At 52.2% G+C, this 22,456-nt stretch overlaps 1 protein-coding gene across 4 annotated transcripts; it reads left to right on the top strand.

Annotated features, from left to right (window-relative positions):
* The first annotated feature begins 51 nt into the window (after window positions 1-51).
* LOC141054850 (uncharacterized) lies at window positions 52-20,668 on the top strand. Of its 4 annotated transcripts, none has more exons than XM_073551720.1 (5): window positions 52-208; window positions 13,745-13,944; window positions 14,596-14,715; window positions 14,811-14,930; window positions 16,150-20,668. In XM_073551720.1, the coding sequence occupies exons 3-5, from the start codon at window positions 14,649-14,651 to the stop codon at window positions 18,243-18,245; spliced, it is 2,283 nt and encodes a 760-aa protein (XP_073407821.1). In that variant the 5' UTR covers window positions 52-208; window positions 13,745-13,944; window positions 14,596-14,648; the 3' UTR covers window positions 18,246-20,668. The 4 variants fall into 4 exon arrangements, with proteins under 4 accessions (XP_073407821.1, XP_073407820.1, XP_073407818.1 ...); XM_073551719.1 differs by having other exon boundaries at window positions 13,710-13,900; XM_073551717.1 differs by having other exon boundaries at window positions 13,710-13,944.
* The last annotated feature ends 1,788 nt before the right edge of the window (window positions 20,669-22,456 follow it).

The raw sequence follows: 22,456 nt of genomic DNA, 5'->3' as shown, positions 1-22,456 counted from the left end.
TAATTTCCTGTCAGAGCTCTCCGCCCCATGCTTTGTGGGTGTTGTAGTCCGGAGAGTTGAAGGTTGCATGACTTCAGGAAGATAAAAGACTACAAATCCCAGGACGCAGCGTGATTCCCTCTATCCTGTGCGGTCACTCAGCTGAGCTGTGAACCTAGAGTGTGAGAGGCGAAGAGGGGCCCTGGAGGCGCGGCAGAGAGCGGAGCAGGTGAGCAGGCCTCCGTACACCGCTGCCACCGATCATATGTATACAGCAGGGCTAGGGGCAGAGCTCACCGCTGCCACCGATCATATATACAGCAGGGCTGGAGACAGCTCACCGCTGCCACCGATCATATGTATACAGGAGGGCTGGGGCAGAGCTCACCGCTGCCACCGATCATATGTATACAGGAGGGCTGGGGCAGAGCTCACCGCTGCCACCGATCATATGTATACAGGAGGGCTGGGGCAGAGCTCACCGCTGCCACCGATCATATGTATACAGGAGGGCTGGGGCAGAGCTCACCGCTGCCACCGATCATATGTATACAGGAGGGCTGGGGCAGAGCTCACCGCTGCCACCGATCATATGTATACAGGAGGGCAGGGGCAGAGCTCACCGCTGCCACCGATCATATATACAGCAGGGCTGGAGACAGCTCACCGCTGCCACCGATCATATATACAGCAGGGCTGGGGGCAGAGCTCACCGCTGCCACCGATCATATATACAGCAGGGCTGGGGGCAGAGCTCACCGCTGCCACCGATCATATGTATACAGGAGGGCTGGAGACAGAGCTCACCGCTGCCACCGATCATATGTATACAGGAGGGCTGGGGCAGAGCTCACCGCTGCCACCGATCATATATACAGCAGGGCTAGGGGCAGAGCTCACCGCTGCCACCGATCATATATACAGCAGGGCTGGAGACAGCTCACCGCTGCCACCGATCATATATACAGCAGGGCTGGGGGCAGAGCTCACCGCTGCCACCGATCATATATACAGCAGGGCTGGGGGCAGAGCTCACCGCTGCCACCGATCATATATACAGCAGGGCTGGGGGCAGAGCTCACCGCTGCCACCGATCATATGTATACAGGAGGGCTGGAGACAGAGCTCACCACTGCCACCGATCATATGTATACAGGAGGGCTGGGGCAGAGCTCACCGCTGCCACCGATCATATGTATACAGGAGGGCAGGGGCAGAGCTCACCGCTGCCACCGATCATATGTATACAGGAGGGCTGGGGCAGAGCTCACCGCTGCCACCGATCATATGTATACAGGAGGGCAGGGGCAGAGCTCACCGCTGCCACCGATCACATATATACAGGAGGGCAGGGGCAGAGCTCACCGCTGCCACCGATCATATATATACAGGAGGGCAGGGGCAGAGCTCACCGCTGCCACCGATCATATATATACAGGAGGGCAGGGGCAGAGCTCACCACTGCCACCGATCACATATATACAGGAGGGCAGGGGCAGAGCTCACCGCTGCCACCGATCATATATATACAGGAGGGCAGGGGCAGAGCTCACCGCTGCCACCGATCATATATATACAGGAGGGCAGGGGCAGAGCTCACCGCTGCCACCGATCATATATACAGCAGTGCTGGAGACAGCTCACCGCTGCCACCGATCATATATACAGCAGTGCTGGAGACAGCTCACCGCTGCCACCGATCATATATACAGCAGGGCTGGAGACAGAGCTCACCGCTGCCACCGATCATATATACAGCAGGGCTAGGGGCAGAGCTCACCGCTGCCACCGATCATATATACAGCAGGGCTGGAGACAGCTCACCGCTGCCACCGATCATATATACAGCAGGGCTGGGGGCAGAGCTCACCGCTGCCACCGATCATATATACAGCAGGGCTGGGGGCAGAGCTCACCACTGCCACCGATCATATATACAGCAGGGCTGGGGGCAGAGCTCACCGCTGCCACCGATCATATGTATACAGGAGGGCTGGAGACAGCTCACCGCTGCCACCGATCATATATACAGCAGGGCTGGAGACAGCTCACCGCTGCCACCGATCATATGTATACAGCAGGGCTGGAGGCAGAGCTCACCGCTGCCACCGATCATATATACAGCAGGGCTAGAGACAGCTCACCGCTGCCACCGATCATATATACAGCAGGGCTGGGGGCAGAGCTCACCGCTGCCACCGATCATATATACAGCAGGGCTGGGGGCAGAGCTCACCGCTGCCACCGATCATATATACAGCAGGGCTGGGGGCAGAGCTCACCGCTGCCACCGATCATATGTATACAGGAGGGCTGGAGACAGAGCTCACCGCTGCCACCGATCATATGTATACAGGAGGGCTGGGGCAGAGCTCACCGCTGCCACCGATCATATGTATACAGGAGGGCAGGGGCAGAGCTCACCGCTGCCACCGATCATATGTATACAGGAGGGGTGGGGCAGAGCTCACCGCTGCCACCGATCATATGTATACAGGAGGGCAGGGGCAGAGCTCACCGCTGCCACCGATCACATATATACAGGAGGGCAGGGGCAGAGCTCACCGCTGCCACCGATCATATATATACAGGAGGGCAGGGGCAGAGCTCACCGCTGCCACCGATCATATATATACAGGAGGGCAGGGGCAGAGCTCACCACTGCCACCGATCACATATATACAGGAGGGCAGGGGCAGAGCTCACCGCTGCCACCCATCATATATATACAGGAGGGCAGGGGCAGAGCTCACCGCTGCCACCGATCATATATATACAGGAGGGCAGGGGCAGAGCTCACCGCTGCCACCGATCATATATACAGCAGTGCTGGAGACAGCTCACCGCTGCCACCGATCATATATACAGCAGGGCTGGAGACAGAGCTCACCGCTGCCACCGATCATATATACAGCAGGGCTAGGGGCAGAGCTCACCGCTGCCACCGATCATATATACAGCAGGGCTGGAGACAGCTCACCGCTGCCACCGATCATATATACAGCAGGGCTGGGGGCAGAGCTCACCGCTGCCACCGATCATATATACAGCAGGGCTGGGGGCAGAGCTCACCGCTGCCACCGATCATATGTATACAGGAGGGCTGGAGACAGAGCTCACCGCTGCCACCGATCATATGTATACAGGAGGGCTGGGGCAGAGCTCACCGCTGCCACCGATCATATGTATACAGGAGGGCAGGGGCAGAGCTCACCGCTGCCACCGATCATATGTATACAGGAGGGCTGGGGCAGAGCTCACCGCTGCCACCGATCATATGTATACAGGAGGGCAGGGGCAGAGCTCACCGCTGCCACCGATCACATATATACAGGAGGGCAGGGGCAGAGCTCACCGCTGCCACCGATCATATATATACAGGAGGGCAGGGGCAGAGCTCACCGCTGCCACCGATCATATATATACAGGAGGGCAGGGGCAGAGCTCACCGCTGCCACCGATCACATATATACAGGAGGGCAGGGGCAGAGCTCACCGCTGCCACCGATCATATATATACAGGAGGGCAGGGGCAGAGCTCACCGCTGCCACCGATCATATATATACAGGAGGGCTGGGGCAGAGCTCACCGCTGCCACCGATCATATATACAGCAGTGCTGGAGACAGCTCACCGCTGCCACCGATCATATATACAGCGGGGCTGGAGACAGAGCTCACCGCTGCCACCGATCATATATACAGGAGGGCTGGGGGCAGAGCTCACCGCTGCCACCGATCATATATACAGCAGGGCTGGAGACAGAGCTCACCGCTGCCACCGATCATATATACAGCAGGGCTGGGGGCAGAGCTCACCGCTGCCACCGATCATATGTATACAGGAGGGCAGGGGCAGAGCTCACCGCTGCCACCGATCATATGTATACAGGAGGGCAGGGGCAGAGCTCACCGCTGCCACCGATCATATATATACAGGAGGGCAGGGGCAGAGCTCACCGCTGCCACCGATCATATATACAGCAGGGCTGGGGGCAGAGCTCACCGCTGCCACCGATCATATGTATACAGGAGGGCAGGGGCAGAGCTCACCGCTGCCACCGATCATATGTATACAGGAGGGCTGGAGGCAGAGCTCACCGCTGCCACCGATCATATATACAGCAGGGCTGGAGACAGAGCTCACCGCTGCCACCGATCATATGTATACAGGAGGGCTGGGGGCAGAGCTCACCGCTGCCACCGATCATATGTATACAGGAGGGCTGGGGCAGAGCTCACCGCTGTCACCGATCATATGTATACAGGAGGGCAGGGGCAGAGCTCACCGCTGCCACCGATCACATATATACAGGAGGGCAGGGGCAGAGCTCACCGCTGCCACCGATCATATATATACAGGAGGGCAGGGGCAGAGCTCACCGCTGCCACCGATCATATATATACAGGAGGGCAGGGGCAGAGCTCACCGCTGCCACCGATCACATATATACAGGAGGGCAGGGGCAGAGCTCACCGCTGCCACCGATCACATATATACAGGAGGGCAGGGGCAGAGCTCACCGCTGCCACCGATCATATATATACAGGAGGGCAGGGGCAGAGCTCACCGCTGCCACCGATCATATATATACAGGAGGGCAGGGGCAGAGCTCACCGCTGCCACCGATCATATATATACAGGAGGGCAGGGGCAGAGCTCACCGCTGCCACCGATCATATATACAGCAGTGCTGGAGACAGCTCACCGCTGCCACCGATCATATATACAGCAGGGCTGGAGACAGAGCTCACCGCTGCCACCGATCATATATACAGGAGGGCTGGGGGCAGAGCTCACCGCTGCCACCGATCATATATACAGCAGGGCTGGAGACAGAGCTCACCGCTGCCACCGATCATATATACAGCAGGGCTGGGGGCAGAGCTCACCGCTGCCACCGATCATATGTATACAGGAGGGCAGGGGCAGAGCTCACCGCTGCCACCGATCATATGTATACAGGAGGGCAGGGGCAGAGCTCACCGCTGCCACCGATCATATATATACAGGAGGGCAGGGGCAGAGCTCACCGCTGCCACCGATCATATATACAGCAGGGCTGGAGACAGCTCACCGCTGCCACTGATCATATATACAGCAGGGCTGGAGACAGAGCTCACCGCTGCCACCGATCATATGTATACAGCAGGGCTGGAGACAGAGCTCACCGCTGCCACCGATCATATGTATACAGCAGGGCTGGAGGCAGAGCTCATCGCTGCCACCGATCATATATACAGCAGGGCTGGGGGCAGAGCTCACCGCTGCCACCGATCATATATATACAGGGGGGCTGGAGGAAGAGCTCACCGCTGCCACCGATCATATGTATACAGCAGGGCTGGAGGCAGAGCTCACCGCTGCCACCGATCATATGTATACAGGAGGGCAGGGGCAGAGCTCACCGCTGCCACTGATCATATGTATACCGGAAGGCTGGAGGCAGAGCTCACCGCTGCCACCGATCATATGTATACAGGAGGGCTGGGGGCAGAGCTCACCGCTGCCACCGATCATATGTATACAGGAGGGCTGGGGGCAGAGCTCACCGCTGCCACCGATCATATGTATACAGCAGGGCAAGGGCAGAGCTCACCGCTGCCACTGATCATATATACAGGAGGGCTGGGGGCAGAGCTCACCGCTGCCACCGATCATATGTATACAGGAGGGCTGGAGGCAGAGCTCACCGCTGCCACTGATCATATATACAGCAGGGCTGGAGACAGAGCTCACCGCTGCCACCGATCATATGTATACAGGAGGGCAGGGGCAGAGCTCACCGCTGCCACCGATCATATGTATACAGCATGGCAGGGGCAGAGCTCACCGCTGCCACTGATCATATATACAGGAGGGCTGGGGGCAGAGCTCACCGCTGCCACCGATCATATGTATACAGGAGGGCTGGAGGCAGAGCTCACCGCTGCCATTGATCATATATACAGCAGGGCTGGAGACAGAGCTCACCGCTGCCACCGATCATATGTATACAGGAGGGCAGGGGCAGAGCTCACCGCTGCCACTGATCATATGTATACTGGAAGGCTGGAGGCAGAGCTCACCGCTGCCACCGATCATATATACAGGAGGGCTGGGGGCAGAGCTCACCGCTGCCACCGATCATATGTATACAGGAGGGCTGAGGGCAGAGCTCACCGCTGCCACCGATCATATGTATACAGCAGGGCTGTGGAGTCAGTAAGCCACAGTTGCGACTCCGACTCCTGGATTTTATCAGGCTCCGACTCCGGCTCCTTCATAAATGACCAATTCATAACAACAAATTTACTGTTGTAAAATATTAAACATCGTGCTTATTCAGTTTCTCACCATCATATAAGTAATCAGACCACTTAGAGCAAAAACTACATTTATTAGTATACAATTAGAATATAGCAAATAACTTTTATAAACTTTTCTAAACTGTAAGTAAATATGCAATAAACACTTTTATGCAGTTAATAAGAAGAAATCTATAAATTTGTCCTCAGAACAAGTATTGCCTCTGTCAGATCCTCCTTCATGGATGCCCTCAAATCTGATCTAATTATTTTGAGAGCAGAGAACAACCTCTCTACAGTAACTTGTGTTGGTGGCAAAGCAGTAACCACTCGGGCAACATCTCTGACAATGTCAGGATACAGAGGAATCGCTTGTTGCACTGTTATTTTTGATGAACGGTCAAATTTCTCAATTTCTTTTAGTGCACATGAAGAATTCTGCTGCAATGTCCTGGCTGTGTTCCTTGATGGGGATGACTCTTCTTCTATGCGGGAACGCTTTGCACGGTCCTTGTGATCCAAATATTTTTCGAAATTAAATTCTTCATCAGTTGATGATGAGGGTGAAGATGTGGCAGGACGACCAAATTCTTCTTGTTCCTCCTGACTGTTCTGCAACCCTTTCATCCTTACTGCTATTTCAAACAGAGCTTCTTTTCCTTTACTTAGCTGTTGATCATCTAGAAGAATCCGATGCATTGGGTCTACATAAACAGCTGCCAAAAGAATGTTATTTTGTAATAGTAGCTCCTCTCTCCGTTTCATTGATGTAGCAATGCCACTTGCAATTAACCCTCCTCTTTGGGACAGGCGAAACATCAGGTTCTTCCACTCCTTTAAGAAGATACCTGGAGTTAAGTCCTCTGCTTGTAATTTTTTAGTCACTGTAAATGGGTGCTCTAGCAATTTTTCCAGCTCAGTCACCTGATTCCACTGACCTTCATTTAGTGTCAGTTGAGGGTTAGCCATGTCTACAAGAAAGGTTTTCAGTTCAACCAAGCGCTGAATCATTAAGTAAGTACTGCCCCATCGTGTGGCTTGATCAATAATTGCCCCTTTTCCAGCACGTCTCTTCAAAATTGAGTCAACTTTAGGGGTTCCGGCAACAGTAGCCAATTTTCTCACCTTGCCAATCAGTGCAGCAGCATGTCCTTCTTGCAGACTGTCTCTTATAGCCAGCTGTAGCGTATGCACAACACAGCGCATGTGATGAATGAAAGAACATATTGACACAGTTTCAACAAGATCATCTAAACTATCATGTTGCTGTTCATCTGAAGCAACTTCAGTTTGCTCCTCAGTTACAATACTGTGTTCCTCTATTTCAACCATTTCTGTGTCTGTGGACCCAGAATGTTCTTCTAGCTGCTGGTCACCATCATTACTCTCATTCATTAGCTTAATAGTACTTATCATATTTGAAGCATTGTCAGTTACAACAGAAAGAACTTGCTCTTTTTTAAGTTCATAGTCTTGCAGAATCTTTTCCACCAAGACCTGGAGAAACTCACTGGTGTGATGAGCTTTGGTGTCTTTTACTGCCAATGTCTTGGTAACTATTTCATTTTTGTCACAAACAAATCGGACATTGATGGCAAAATAGTTCACTCTGTGACGTGTGCAGGCATCCATTTTAAGAAACAGAAAGCGTCCCTTGAGAGTTTTTTTAAGTTCTTCCTTTTGTTTAAAAGCGTCTTCGATTACTAATTTTCTAATACTCTCTCTCTCCAGAGAAACACCAAGCTTGCGGGCCATTTCCCCATTCAGACACATAAAAGCTGGTCGTGAAAATAATGAAATAGGCACACTATCCTTTACAACAAGCTCTATGATCTGTTTTTTAAATGTATCTACTGTCACTGTCACAGTAACTTTGTCACTGACAAAATATCTTGCAACTGATGGCTGCAAAGTTCTCTGCTCCTTTGTTTGGCTGGAAGAGCTGGGCACTGGTTCATTGGTTTGGATGCAGTCTTTCTCATCCACTGCTTTCAGTACTTCTGGATGAAAGCGCTGTAAATGTCTCTTTAGATTAGAAGCTCTGGTAGGAGCATTTTTATCTTTGCCTGAATATGCACTCATCTTGGCTTCACAGCATTTGTTTTCGTCTGGATCATTTGTCATACACTGACAGACATAATGTTTTCTATCTTGAGTGATGGTGAAATGTTCAAATACAGCTGATTTAATGTGATGCTTCTTTGACATTCTCAGGTTTTTAATTCTGCATTCACAATCCAAATGACAATTGTTTTTCCTAAAAACAGTTGTACAAAATTATTGCCAGGTCGTACAACTGATATAGTGGTCAGTAATACTGTTATTATTCCTCATGTACTCACAGTTAACTGATGCAAAGTTTGTTGAAAGGATAATACTTCTTACAGTCTTCCTCTTCTGAGTAGCAGGCAGCTGTGAGATGCTTGGAAGACGCACACCTAGTATGATCTAGTCTAGAGGAGGAGCTTTACTACTAAGAATTTGCAACACATTTTCACTTTCAGTTTCATACATTGTAAGTAGGGGGGTTGGGGCAGCATGAGGTTAACCAAGTATAAGATTAGATAAGGGCAGTGGAGAACAGTGACACACAAGAAGTAAGAAATGTCTCTATCTCCAGCAGAACTGCTTATCACTGTTGTTCATAGTTTGATAGAACATATATATTTGAGTAACATTTATAAAATTCATATGAAAGTTCAATTATGAAATATTAATACATTTTTTTTTAAAGCTGGAGTCGGTACATTTCTACCGACTCCGACTCCAACCAAAACTAACTCCGAATCCACGACTCCGACTCCACAGCCCTGGTATACAGTAGGGCTGGGGGCAGAGCTCACCGCTGCCACCGATCACATGTATACAGGGGGGCTGGAGGCAGAGCTCACCGCTGCCACCGATCACATGTATACAGGGGGGCTGGAGGCAGAGCTCACCGCTGCCACCGATCACATGTATACAGGGGGGCTGGAGGCAGAGCTCACTGCTGCCACCGATCATATATATACAGGGGGGCTGGAGGCAGAGCTCACCGCTGCCACCGATCTCATATATAGATATATACACACAGGAGGGCTGGGGGCAGAGCTCACCGCTGCCACCGATCATATATATACAGGAGGGCTGGAGGCAGAGCTCACAACTGCCACCGATCATGTATATACAGGAGGGCTGGGGCAGAGCTCACCGCTGCCACCGATCGGAGGCCTGGTTCTGGTGCTGAATAGCTTTGTGGCGCGGGTTACAGAATTCTTACACTTTATAATTAATCCATAATGACAGGCCGCAATTATATTAATTGTACAGAAGATTTTACAGGGGACAGAACAGCGCAGTGTAAACACCAGAAAATAAGAGGGAGGAACAGGAGACTTACTGCAGCGATCACAGACGATGGGGCTCAGTGAAGGAGCGCGCTTTGCTTGGAAACGTCCGGTGATGGGGATGGTGCGTGCACTGATGTCCCTGTAGGAACATGGGCCGGGATTGGCCTTCTGTCAGCGCCTGTCACCCACATTTCTCCCCTTGATGACTCATAACAGGGCTGATTATGGGATAGGGCTTCAGTTTCAGAAAACTGAGATTTCCAATATCCAGGATACCTCCTCCCTGCAGTATTTTTTATCATGACTCTACCGTTACCCAGAGACCAAACCTGACCCGTTTCGCACCATCTGTCAGGCAGTTATGGAATTGGAGGGATTCTAGTGAACTCCCAGCAGAGTTAGTGAGTGCATCATGTCCGCACCCAAACTACGACACTGAAAATCTATATCCCGTAAATATTTCATCTATACAAACCACAATATTCATAACTTCCCATTGGCACCGAACTGACTAGTTGCGGACATCCAGTTACCGCTAAAGGTGTGAGATATTCGCTTCTTTTCCGATCTTAGACTCTTTCTGTTTCTCCACAGGAGATCTGTCTTTCAGTCAGCTGAGCGCTGCAGGCAGTCTGGGCGTCCCTTGTCAGCCATCACTTCCCATATGTCCACTGTACAATTCTATTTCCAAGAGACTCTTAGATTGCCAGCTCTGTCTCTGTGAGGTGGGGGACGGGTGAATGCCCCCTCCCTGCCCATGTTATGGATATTATATTTTCAGTGTCTGTTATTGAAAACATCTCCCATGAATATTTGATCGATTCAAACCCCAATTTTCATCACTGACCTATGGCTCCAGACATATGAGATTCCTCTGCACTAAGGAAGCCCCTGTATTTCTCCACCTCCGAGTATATGAAACCTAGGCTTGTTGGCTGGTTCTCACCAGATTCCCTGTGGTAATTACCTGTTGACGGCAGAGGGTCCTGCTTCAGTGGAGGTTGCAGTGTCAGATCTCTCTTCCCCAGCTCTAATTAACCCCATATGCTCCATGTGAGGGTGATGCGTCCCCTCCGGAGCGGTCTGTGTGGATTTTCATTTTTCCTTATGACAGATTTGTCTGTTCTATATTTTGGTGTTCCGGCTTTCGTCCCGGCACATGTTCCTCCTTCCTAAACTATTGTTTTTGTGTTGTTTAATAGTGATGGTCTGGCCCTTCTCAGGGTCCACGTGACTGTCAGCCTCGCCCTGCGCTCGAATGGCGCATGCCCCCCATGCAGCGCGCGCACCCAGGACGCTCCGTGCTGCCACCACTTCCCGCTGAGCCCCGATGCCGCGCACTGGCCGCAGCCGCTCGCGGGGTACAAGTATAACTTACTCGTTTTGCTCTCATTTCTGATTTTTTTTTTCTAATGTTGCCTGATTTTTATATTTTTGGGCATCAATTTCTGCAATTTTTTTTTTTTGCAATAAATAAAGGTTGCATTCAGTTTACTGCTATGTGACATAATTGCCTCGTAGCCCGAACTCGGTCTGGCCGTATTTACATCAGCTCCGCCTACATTTCGAAATGAGGGTGGAGCTTTGCAGGGAGAGGCGTGGCCAAGCTCGGCCCACGGTCAGATTCATCATAGGTTACAACAGAACATTGAGGTGCACTACAACAGGATCGTCCTCCGGTCCCTGGCAGCGGCACCACATCACTGTGAGGACAGTGGACTCCAAATGCTCCTCTATATGTCATAGGCATATAAGCTCTCCCTCCTTGGCTCCAGCGTGGGCTCCGGACCACCATGTGCCCTCCCTCCCTCCTGGGGTCCAGCGTGGGCTCCAGGCCACCACGTGCCCTCCCTCCCTCCTGGGGTCCAGCGTGGGCTCCAGGCCACCACGTGCCCTCCCTCCCTCCTGGGGTCCAGCGTGGGCTCCAGGCCACCACGTGCCCTCCCTCCCTCCCTCCTGGGGTCCAGCGTGGGCTCCAGGCCACCACGTGCCCTCCCTCCCGGGGTCCAGCGTGGGCTCCAGGCCACCACGTGCCCTCCCTCCCGGGGTCCAGCGTGGGCTCCAGGCCACCACGTGCCCTCCCTCCCTCCTGGGGTCCAGCGTGGGCTCCGGGACACTAGGTGTCCTCCTTCCTGGGGTCCAGCGTGGGCTTTGGGCAACCAGGTTCCCTCCCTCCCTCCTGGGGTCCAGTGTGGGTTCCCGGCCACCAAGTTCCCTCCTTCCTGGGGTCCAGTGTGGGCTACGGTGTACCAGGTGCTCTCCCTCCTGGGGTCCAGCGTGGGCTCCGGGTCACCAGGTGCTCTCCCTCCTGGGGTCCAGCGTGGGCTCCAGGCCACCACGTGCCCTCCCTCCCTCCTGGGGTCCAGCGTGGGCTCCAGGCCACCACGTGCCCTCCCTCCTGGGGTCCAGCGTGGGCTCCGGGCCACCACGTGCCCTCCCTCCCTCCTGGGGTCCAGCGTGGGCTCCGGGCCACCACGTGCCCTCCCTCCCCCCTGGGGTCCAGCGTGGGCTCCGGGACACTAGGTGTCCTCCTTCCTGGGGTCCAGCGTGGGCTTTGGGCAACCAGGTTCCCTCCCTCCCTCCTGGGGTCCAGTGTGGGTTCCCGGCCACCAAGTTCCCTCCTTCCTGGGGTCCAGTGTGGGCTACGGTGTACCAGGTGCTCTCCCTCCTGGGGTCCAGCGTGGGCTCCGGGTCACCAGGTGCTCTCCCTCCTGGGGTCCAGCGCGGGCTCCGGGTCACCAGGTGCTCTCTTTCCTGGGGTCCAGCGTGGGCTCCAGGCCACCAAGTTCCCTCCCTCTTTCCTGGGGTCCAGCGTGGGCTTCAGGCCACCACGTGCCCTCCCTCCTGGGGTCCAGTGTGGGCTCCGGACCCCCAGGTTCCCTCCCTCCCTCCTGGGGTCCAGTGTGGGCTCCGGGCCACCAAGTTCCCTCCTTCCTGGGGTCCAGTGTGGGCTACGGGCTACCAGGTGCTCCTGAGGTCCAGCGAGGGCTCCGGGCCATCACGTGCCCTCCCTCCTGGGGTCCAGCACGGGCTCTTGACCACCAGGTTCCCTCCCTCCCTCCTGGGGTCCAAAGTTGGCTCCGGGCCACCAGGTTCCCTTCTTCCTGGGGTTCAGTGTGGGCTCCAGACCACCAGGTTCCCTCCCTCCCTTCTTCCTGGGGTTCAGTGTGGGCTCCAGACCACCAGGTTCCTTCCCTCCCTCCCTCCCTCCTGAGGTCCAACGCGGGCTCCAGACCACCAGGTTCCCTCCGCTCCCTCCTGGGGTCCAGTGTGGGCTCCGGGCCACCAGGTGCTCTCTGTCCATCCCTCCCTCCTGGGGTCCAGTGTGGGTTCTTGGCCACCAGGTGCTCTCCCTCCCTCCTGGGGTCCAGCGAGGGGCTCCGGGCCACCAGGTGCTCTCCCTCCCTCCCTCCTGGGGTCCAGCGAGGGGCTCCGGGCCACCAAGTTCCCTCCCTCCCTCCTGGGGTCCAGCATGGGCTCCGGGCCACCAGGAGCTTTCTCTCCCTCCCTCCTGGAGCCTTTCATCAAAACCTCTTTGTTAGCCAGCCCGGTTCCAGGGCTACATAGAGAGGTCTGATATTTATGGGACATACTTCTATACTTCTTCAGCTTCTGGACTAATCGGGAAAGATGTGTATTTTCTCCTAACTCAGACCCCTGCCTATAAGCCCAGATCAGTAGTGGCAGATCGCTGACCCCAGCCACGTCGTGGTGATGAGCTGGAACTTCTGCAATCGCCAGGAATGAAGATATTGTTAATGTTTGGAATTTCATAAAATCCTGAAGGGCTGAGGATGTCCCACACCCCGGCCCTCAGGAGGCCGTCACGGTCATGGGGGGGTACGTAGGTGATCATGAAAGATTGAAAGGACCAGGTGGATTAGGATCTGTGGTCAGTACACATCGGTGCACGCTTCATCCCGGTAGCCTTTTTGATGGATTTGCTTCCATCCGCCAGCGGAGCGGTCTCCCTGTCCGGTGTAGGAAGGTTTCTGTTAATCCCTCTGACTTTCTGTGGTTGTCTGCGCTCTGTTACTTTATCCCCTTTGTAAAATCTTTTGTATATTTCTATAATCGCTGAATATCGTTCTGAATGAAATGTAACATGTCATAGTTCTGTTCCTTTTGTTTTGTAAACTGTGCCTGAAGCCATTCACTGCCAGAGCCGGGACCAGAGCCAGAACCGGGACCAGAGCCAGGACCACGACCAGAGCCGGGGCCAGAGCCAGAGCCGGGGCCAGAGCCAGAACCGGGACCAGAGCAAGGCCTCCAGTCCGCCTGTATAACAGCTGAATTGTAGTGGCAGTGAGTGGTTTTTGAGGAGCTGCGTGACCGTACCGCCGGTTGAGGTGTGTGTGTGTGTATATACAGGGGCTTCTCACACAATGAGAATCTCATCAGAAAGTGAATTTATTTCAGTTCCTCACTACAGACAGTGACTCTCCTCTATTCTATAGAGTCATTACACAGCGTGATCTATGTCACGGGTTTATTTCTGGTAATGTGGATGATTATGGCTTACAGCCAATGAAAACCAAAAAAGTCATTATCTCAGTACATTAGAATACTTAATAGCACCAGCCTGAAAAATGATTGTAAAATCTGAAATGTTGTCCTACTGAAATGTATAATCAGTAAATGCCCTCAGTACTTGGTCGGGGCTCCTTGTGCATCAATTCCTGCATCAATGCGGCGTGGCCTGGAGGCGATCAGCCTGTGGCTGTAGACCTCACACAGGTGGGTTATCGTATCCTTACCCCCACCCATGGATAAGGCGTAGATAGCATTGGTGGGTCATCTTGTGACGCTCCACTGAACCCAAGCAGACCAGCTGCCGTGTGATGAGCGCCGGCCTCTTCTGGATATTGATTTGTGGAGGCCATGTGGTGTACGGCTGCTGTGATGCAGTATTTTCTGTCATGTGCTCCCTGACAGGTCTGAGCACTTGCCACTTGGTGAGGTCCACTATGACTCTGATTACTGCCCATTTTTGCCCGCAGGACTCTGGTCGCTCTGTGAGAGCCTCAGTCGAGTTGCATGGATGCTATGAACGATGGCCGAGGGCGTTCTTCAGGGTCCGGATGATGGCATGTTCGACCTTGGCTTGTTCTCCTTCTTCGGTACGTTGGTAATGTGGCGCTCATGGTGTGTAGGGTGGGAGATGGGTTTCCTTTGTGGAGGTCCCCTCCATTGCACGTATTGATTATTCCCCCAGGCACAGAGTCCTCAGCCGTACCCCCTGAGATGCCTCCAGGCTCCATGTTATTAAAGGGAGTGGTGTCCTGTGCCAGCAACATGCCGATGCCGGGTGGGGCGGCTGTACCCGGAGTCGCTGGTGAGTAGGTGGCCCCGGCAGTGGACTGTTATTCCTTGTAGATGTCGTGGCCTTCATGTTTCCATCACAACCGAGCTCCTCCATCTTCCATTCTCATGGGCACGACACGTTCTGACCCCAGCTCCGGAGGTGACGGGCGTGTGCGACGCGTTCTGTCCCCAGATCCGGAGGTGACGGGCGTGTACGACGCGTTCTGTCCCCAGATACGGAGGTGACGGGCGTTTCGGCGTGTACGATTTTTAGGATTAACCTAGGCTTAGTTTATAAAGCACCAGTCGTTTAAACCAAATCAGTGCCGCAGTGAATCTTCGAGAGAATTTTAGTGTTTTGATCAAAGTTGGTGTCCATTCCACCCCCACGACGGCGTGACTGTAGGGCACTGACGGGTCGTCATGAAGACCCCGGTGCCACAATTTGGTTTAGTAATGACACAATGCAGGACACAGATTATTATTATTACAGTCTGGGCGGGAGAATAAGTAGAAAGTGAGGACGCACACCTGGGTCACCTGTCTGACGCCTTAATATGTAAATTTGTATTTATTTTCAAATTGGGAAATGAACACAAAAATCCCGTTCGATGCGACTGTGAAAGTCCGATCTCCAGAAATAAAATTAACCCTTACGATAAATGCTGCGAAGAAACATGAGAGTTGTTGCTTTACGGTGACTGCACAGACCGGCCCCACACAAGCAATGTAAATGTATGAACCCCGGAAAACGAGGATGAAAAAATGGCCACACACAATTATCAATTTTTTTTTTTTTTCCAAATGTTAGAATTTTTTAAGCCACTAAAATATAAAACTGTTGCACATTTTGGTGTCAGTGATCGCACCGGGCTGCCGTGGTCGCACCGGGCTGCCGTGGTCGCACCGGGCTGCAGAGGTCGCACCGGGCTGCAGAGGTCGCACCGGGTCACTTTTACTGCGCAATGAAGGCACGTTGTCGGGAGGACGTTGCTTTCCACCATTTTGCCCTGGTTAGGATGTTTCCCATCATATGATGAAACTAAAAACTATGACTATTGCCACAAAGACAAGACGTCTTTTACCTGGGTGAAAAGAACAGAACATGTGTGTGAGGAAGGAGTGACCCCTCAGATGGCGTGTCGGGGCCCGTTGCGTGTCGCGGTCCTATCCACAGAGTAGCGTTTCTTCAGGAGTGGGTGACATGTTTGGTCTTTCGTTACTTAGCCATGTCCCGTTCTGTCTTTCAGGGGGCGCCTCCACAACCTCCGCTCACCATGGTTCGGGAGCTTCTCCGTTAATGTCCCATGCAGCTCCAATTACGAACACCGACGTCTCCTCGGGCTTTCCTAGAGACTCATGCTGGGGTAATCTTCCTCAAACTCCCCCAAACAGCTGTGTGGATAAAGCCACCCAGGAGGAGCGCAGCGATATCACCAGCATCATCGCACATCTCCGGAGTCTCGCAACCGAAACCTCAAATGATTGTTCCAAAGCTGAAGCCGAGAAATCTGTGACAAAACCAAGTGCAGAGGCCGAAAGTCCTGGAACCTCTGATGGTGTATGCGGCCAACGAAATGTGGGGTCCGCGGCTTCTGGCCTAAGAGACCACAGTGACGATCGGATGAATCTCCAGGCCAATCTCTATGATGAAGATGTCGACAAGCACTATCAACTAGGAAATGTGGGCTCAAGCTTCAAGAAGAAATTGAACACTAAGATTTACATCTGCTCCGAATGTGGTAAAACCTGTCCCTGTCAGTCTGCATATGTCCGGCACCAGAGGATCCACACCGGGGAGAAGCCGTACGCCTGCTCCGACTGCGGCAAGAGCTTTATTCAGGTGTCTGACTACAACAACCATGTCCGCTCTCACACAGGAGAGAAGCCCTACACCTGTGCCGAGTGCGGGAAGAGCTTCAGCCGGAGCACTTACCTGGTGACACACTCGAGAACCCACACAAAAGAGAAGCCGTACACCTGCAATGTATGCAATAAAAGCTTCATCCAGCACTCCCACCTCTCACTGCATCTGCGCATCCACAGCGGAGAGAAGCCGTACATCTGTATTGAATGTGGCAACAGCTTCAGCCGGAGTTCAACCCTCGTAAAACACAAGAAGTCCCACAGGAGGAAAACGCTTCACTTCAGTAAGAAAAAAAATGAAGATATTCCTCAAAAATTCACCCATAACAACCCACCCACTTGGGGAACTGTCCCAGACCAGGATGAAGCCCCTGAATCCCCTCCGAGAGCGGAAACGCCACATGTCAAATCTGAAACAGATGATACAGCAGGGTGTGATCCACCAGCAGCAAATTGTAGAAAACCTCACAAGGCCGGTAAGAAAACTGTCCACAAACCCATACGAATCACGTTAGAAAAATACCTGATCACTGAAGTGACAGCGGGAGAAGATCATCGTCCACCATTGCTGCACCACAAGAAATTTATATGGAAGAAGAAGTCCCAGCAACCAGGCAAGGATGACGAAGAGGGGCCTGATGTAGGGAAAATAGAGGCATCAGCCAATGGTGTGCCTGAAACTGGGATTGAAAGGGTTAATAGCCCAAAAATTGAGTATAACTATTCACCTGCTCCAGAAGTGAACCAGATGAGTGAGAACAGTGAGAACCTGAACCCAGAGGGATCATGTACATCACCGCAGCCCGACCATGTGAGGGACACTCAGTTAGACGACTCGGAAGATCATTACTCTGCTGTAAATGGAAAGGTCACCAAGTGCGAGGCGATCGATTATCCTAATGACATTGTGGAATCCACATACAATAACGTGTTCACGGCCTCCGACAATATGTCTATTATCAACACTTTGGAGAAACCCCATAAAGGATCCTTGTTCATCTGCAGTTACTGTGGAAAAAGCTGTCCATGCAAATCGGCTTTCATACGACACCAGAGGATTCACACCGGGGAGAAGCCGTACGCCTGCTCCGACTGCGGCAAGAGCTTTATTCAGGTGTCTGATTATAACAACCATATACGGTCTCACACAGGAGAGAAGCCCTACACCTGTGCAGAGTGCGGGAAGAGCTTCAGCCGGAGCACTTACCTGGTGACCCACTGTAGAACCCACACAAAAGAGAAGCCGTACACCTGCCGAGAATGTGGCAAAAGCTTCATACAGCACTCACATCTTTCTATTCACATGCGCATCCACAGTGGTGAGAAGCCATACTCTTGTTTTGAGTGTGGGAAGAGGTTCAGTCGAAGCTCAACTCTTGTTAAGCACGAGAAATCCCACAGTAGAACTATTACTAGTGGAGAGACTAACATACAGAGGTCCACCAAGCCTAGGTTAGAAGGTTCAGCTACAAAAGTCTGAACCTGGAAGTCTTGCTAAACCAAGGAGGAACACGCTGTGAAGATAGCAATGCCGCTTGGTTGAAACCTCACTGCAATTGTTGGACTGCCTTTGCTCAATTCGAGTTTCTGACGGCATGAACTCCCTTGTCCGGTACATCTGCTCATTTGTTAACCCTATCTTTTATTTTATAGGGTATTAAAGGGAACCTGTCACCTGTTTTGGCTGCTGTGAGATGCAGCCGCTGCCTTTCAGGGTTTATCTACAGCATTCTATAAGCCTCCGGTTCGACCTGCAAGATAAGAAAAATACGTTTTATTATACTCGCGCGGGGGGCGGTCTGGTCTGATGGGTGTCGCAGGCCCGGGTCCAGCACCTCCCATCTTCTTGCGACGCTGCCCTCCTGCTTGCTTCTTCGCTCCTGCGCAGGCATACTGATCTATCCTGTTGAGGGCAGAGCACATGCAAGCAGTGTGCATGCGCTGGGCCTCGCTGACCTTGCCCGGCGCCTGTGCACTGCAGTACTTTACGCTGCCCTCAACAGGACAGATCAGTACGCCTGTGCAGAAGCGCGATGCCGGGAGCGAGAAAGCAAGAAGGAGGACGGCGTCGCAAGAAGATAGGCCTCGGACCTGCGACACCCGTCGGACCGGACCGCCCCGGGTGAGTATAATAAAACGTATTTTTCTTATCTTGTAGGTCGGACTGGAGGCTTATAGAATGCATTATACAACCCCTGGCAAAAATTCTGGAATCCCCGGCCTTGGAGGATGTTCATTCAGTTTAATTTAAAGGAGAGGATTATCAGACTCTTAAAAGATCACGCAATGTTGCAAAAGATGTTGGTTCACAGACAGCTGTGTCTAAAATCTGGACCAAATACAAACAACATGGGAAGGTTGTTAAAGGCAAACAGACTGGTAGACCAAGGAAGACATCAAAGCGTCAAGACCGGAAACTTACAGCAATATGTCTCCAAAACAAATGAGGAAGGAATGGGAGGAAACTGGAGTCAACGTCTGTGACCGAACTGTAAGAAACCGCCTAAAGGAAATGAGATTTACATACACAAAAGCTAAACGAAAGCCATCATTAACACCTAAACAGAAAAAAAACAAGGTTACAATGGGCTAAGGAAAAGCAGTCGTGGACTGTGGATGACTGGATGAAAGTTATATTCAGTGGTGAATCGCGAATCTGCATTGGGCAAGGTGATGATGCTGGAACTTTTGTTTGGTGCCGTTCCAATGAAATTTATAAAGATGACTGCCTGAAGAGAACATGCAAATTTCCACAGTCATTGATGGTATGAGGCTGCATGTCAGGTAAAGGCACTGGGGAGATGGCGGTCAGTGCACCTTCAATCAATGCACAAGTTTATGTTGATCTTTTGGACACTTTTCTTATCCCATCAATTGAAAGGATGTTTGGGGATGATGAAATCATTTTTCAGGATGATAATGCATCCTGCCATAGAGCAAAAACTGTGCAAACATTCAATGAAAAAAGACACATGAGGTCAGTGTCATGGCCTGCAAATAGTCCGGATCTCAATCCAATTGGAAATCTTTGGTGGAAGTTGAAGAAAATGGTCGATGACAAGGCTCCAACCTGCAGAGCTGACCTGGCAGCAGCAACCAGAGAAAGTTGGAGCCAGATTGATGAAGATTGCTGTGTGACCCTCATTAAGTCCATGCCTCAGAGACTGCAAGCTGTTAGAAAAGCCAGAGGTGGCGCAACAAAATACTAGTGATGGGTTGGAGGGTTTTTTTTTGTTTATTTTTCATGGTTCCATAATTTTTCCCCTATGCTTGGTCTAAAAAAAAAGTAGCCATTACTGACTGCCACATTTTTTGTTCTGGATTTCTTTTAGTGTTTCTTAAAGCCAGAAAGTCGCCATTTGAATTGACGTTAGTTTTGTGCCATGTCTGTGATCGGCTTTTTTTCTACAAAATTAAACAACTGACTGAACTTCCTCCAAGGTCGGGGATTCCAGAATTTTTGCCAGGGGCTGTAGAATGCCGTAGATAAGCCCTGAAAGCAGCGGCCGCATCTTATAGCGGCCAAAACAGGCGACAGATTTCCTGGAAGCTATACCAGGCTCTATACTATGATGGTCTGCTAAAATCACAGCAAGGTCTTCCATGAGCATGACCAGTCAAACAGGCGATACGTGCAGACGATTGGTGCCAGAGCCGTAGGTGCCATATGATGCTCCGGCACTGACATCGGTGGTCTAGTTTCCCAGCCCTTCTGCAGTCACATCAGATGTGAACCTCATGTGTGTCCTACATCAAGCTCCTGGTTTATACCAGCAAAGTCCTAGTGAAATTCTCAGACTCTCGATGTGATTTATCGATAAGATGCATTGATTAATCGAATTTGCATTTTGCGACTCTTGAGAAAACAAAGTGCTCAAAACAATAAATTTGGTGCGAATCGTGTACTCTGTTCCTTTGAGCTTTTTGGTTAATTTCCATTGGTTGTGTAAATGATGGGAATCGACCAGAGTATTTCCGAAGTGAATTACACCAGTGTGCAGATAAAAACCAGAGCAAACCGGACCCAGTCTCTCTATTGGCTGAGTCCCGGTGATGTGTGTGTGGTCGCGGGGACATCCTCTCTGTTGGCTGAGTCCCGGTGATGTCTGTATGGTCGCAGGGACGTCCTCTCTATTGGCTGAGTCCCGGTGATGCGTGTGTGTGTGTGGTCGCAGGGACATCCTCTCTATTGGCTGAGTCCTGGTGTTATCTGTATGGTCGCAGGGACAACCACTCTATTGGCTGAGTCCCGGTGATGTCTGTATGGTCGCAGGGACATCCTCTCTATTGGCCGAGTCCCAGTGATGTCTGTATGGTCGCAGGGACATCCACTCTATTGGCTGAGTCCCAGTGATGTCTGTATGGTCGCAGGGATGTCCTCTCTATTGGCTGAGTCCCGGTGATGTGTGTGTGTGTGTGTGTGTGTGTGTGTGTGTGGTCGCAGGGACATCCTCTCTATTGGCTGAGTCCCGGTGATGTCTGTATGGTCTCAGGGACATCCTCTCTATTGGCTGAGTCCCGGTGATGTCTGTATGGTCTCAGGGACATCCTCTCTATTGGCTGAGTCCCGGTGATGTCTGTATGGTCGCAGGGACATCCACTCTATTGGCTGAGTCCCGGTGATGTCTGTATGGTCACAGGGTCATCCTCTCTATTGGCTGAGTCCCGGTGATGTCTGTATGGTCGCACGGACATCCACTCTATTGGCTGAGTCCCGGTGATGTCTGTATGGTCGCACGGACATCCACTCTATTGGCGGAGTCCCGGTGATGTCTGTATGGTCGCAGGGACATCCTCTCTATTGGCTGAGTCCTGGTGTTATCTGTATGGTCGCAGGGACAACCACTCTATTGGCTGAGTCCCAGTGATGTCTGTATGGTCGCAGGGACATCCACTCTATTGGCTGAGTCCCAGTGATGTCTGTATGGTCGCAGGGACATCCACTCTATTGGCTGAGTCCCAGTGATGTCTGTATGGTCGCAGGGATGTTCTCTCTATTGGCTGAGTCCCGGTGATGTCTGTATGGTCTCAGGGACATCCTCTCTATTGGCCGAGTCCCGGTGATGTCTGTATGGTCGCAGGGACGTCCTCTCTATTGGCTGAGTCCCGGTGATGTGTGTGTGTGTGTGGTCGCAGGGACATCCTCTCTATTGGCTGAGTCCCGGTGATGTCTGTATGGTCTCAGGGACATCCTCTCTATTAGCTGAGTCCCGGTGATGTCTGTATGGTCTCAGGGACATCCTCTCTATTGGCTGAGTCCCGGTGATGTCTGTATGGTCGCAGGGACATCCACTCTATTGGCTGAGTCCCGGTGATGTCTGTATGGTCACAGGGTCATCCTCTCTATTGGCTGAGTCCCGGTGCTGTCTGTATGGTCGCACGGACATCCACTCTATTGGCTGTGTCCCGGTGATGTCTGTATGGTCGCAGGGACATCCTCTCTATTGGCTGAGTCCTGGTGACGTCTGTATGGTCTCAGGGACATCCTCTCTATTGACTGAGTCCCAGTGATGTCTGTATGGTTGCAGGGACATCCTCTCTATTGGCTGAGTCCCGGTGATGTGTGTGTGGTCGCAGGGACGTCCTCTCTATTGGCTGAGTCCCGGTGATGTCTGTATGGTCGCGGGGACATCCTCTCTATTGGCTGAGTCCCGGTGATGTGTGTGTGTGGTCGCAGGGACATCCACTCTA

Source organism: Dendrobates tinctorius, unplaced genomic scaffold, assembly GCF_039654945.1.
Source record: "Dendrobates tinctorius isolate UK_male_01 unplaced genomic scaffold, ASM3965494v1 ptg000179l, whole genome shotgun sequence".
NCBI classification, from domain to species: Eukaryota; Metazoa; Chordata; class Amphibia; order Anura; family Dendrobatidae; genus Dendrobates; species Dendrobates tinctorius.
This window is presented reverse-complemented; position numbering and strand designations above follow the sequence as displayed.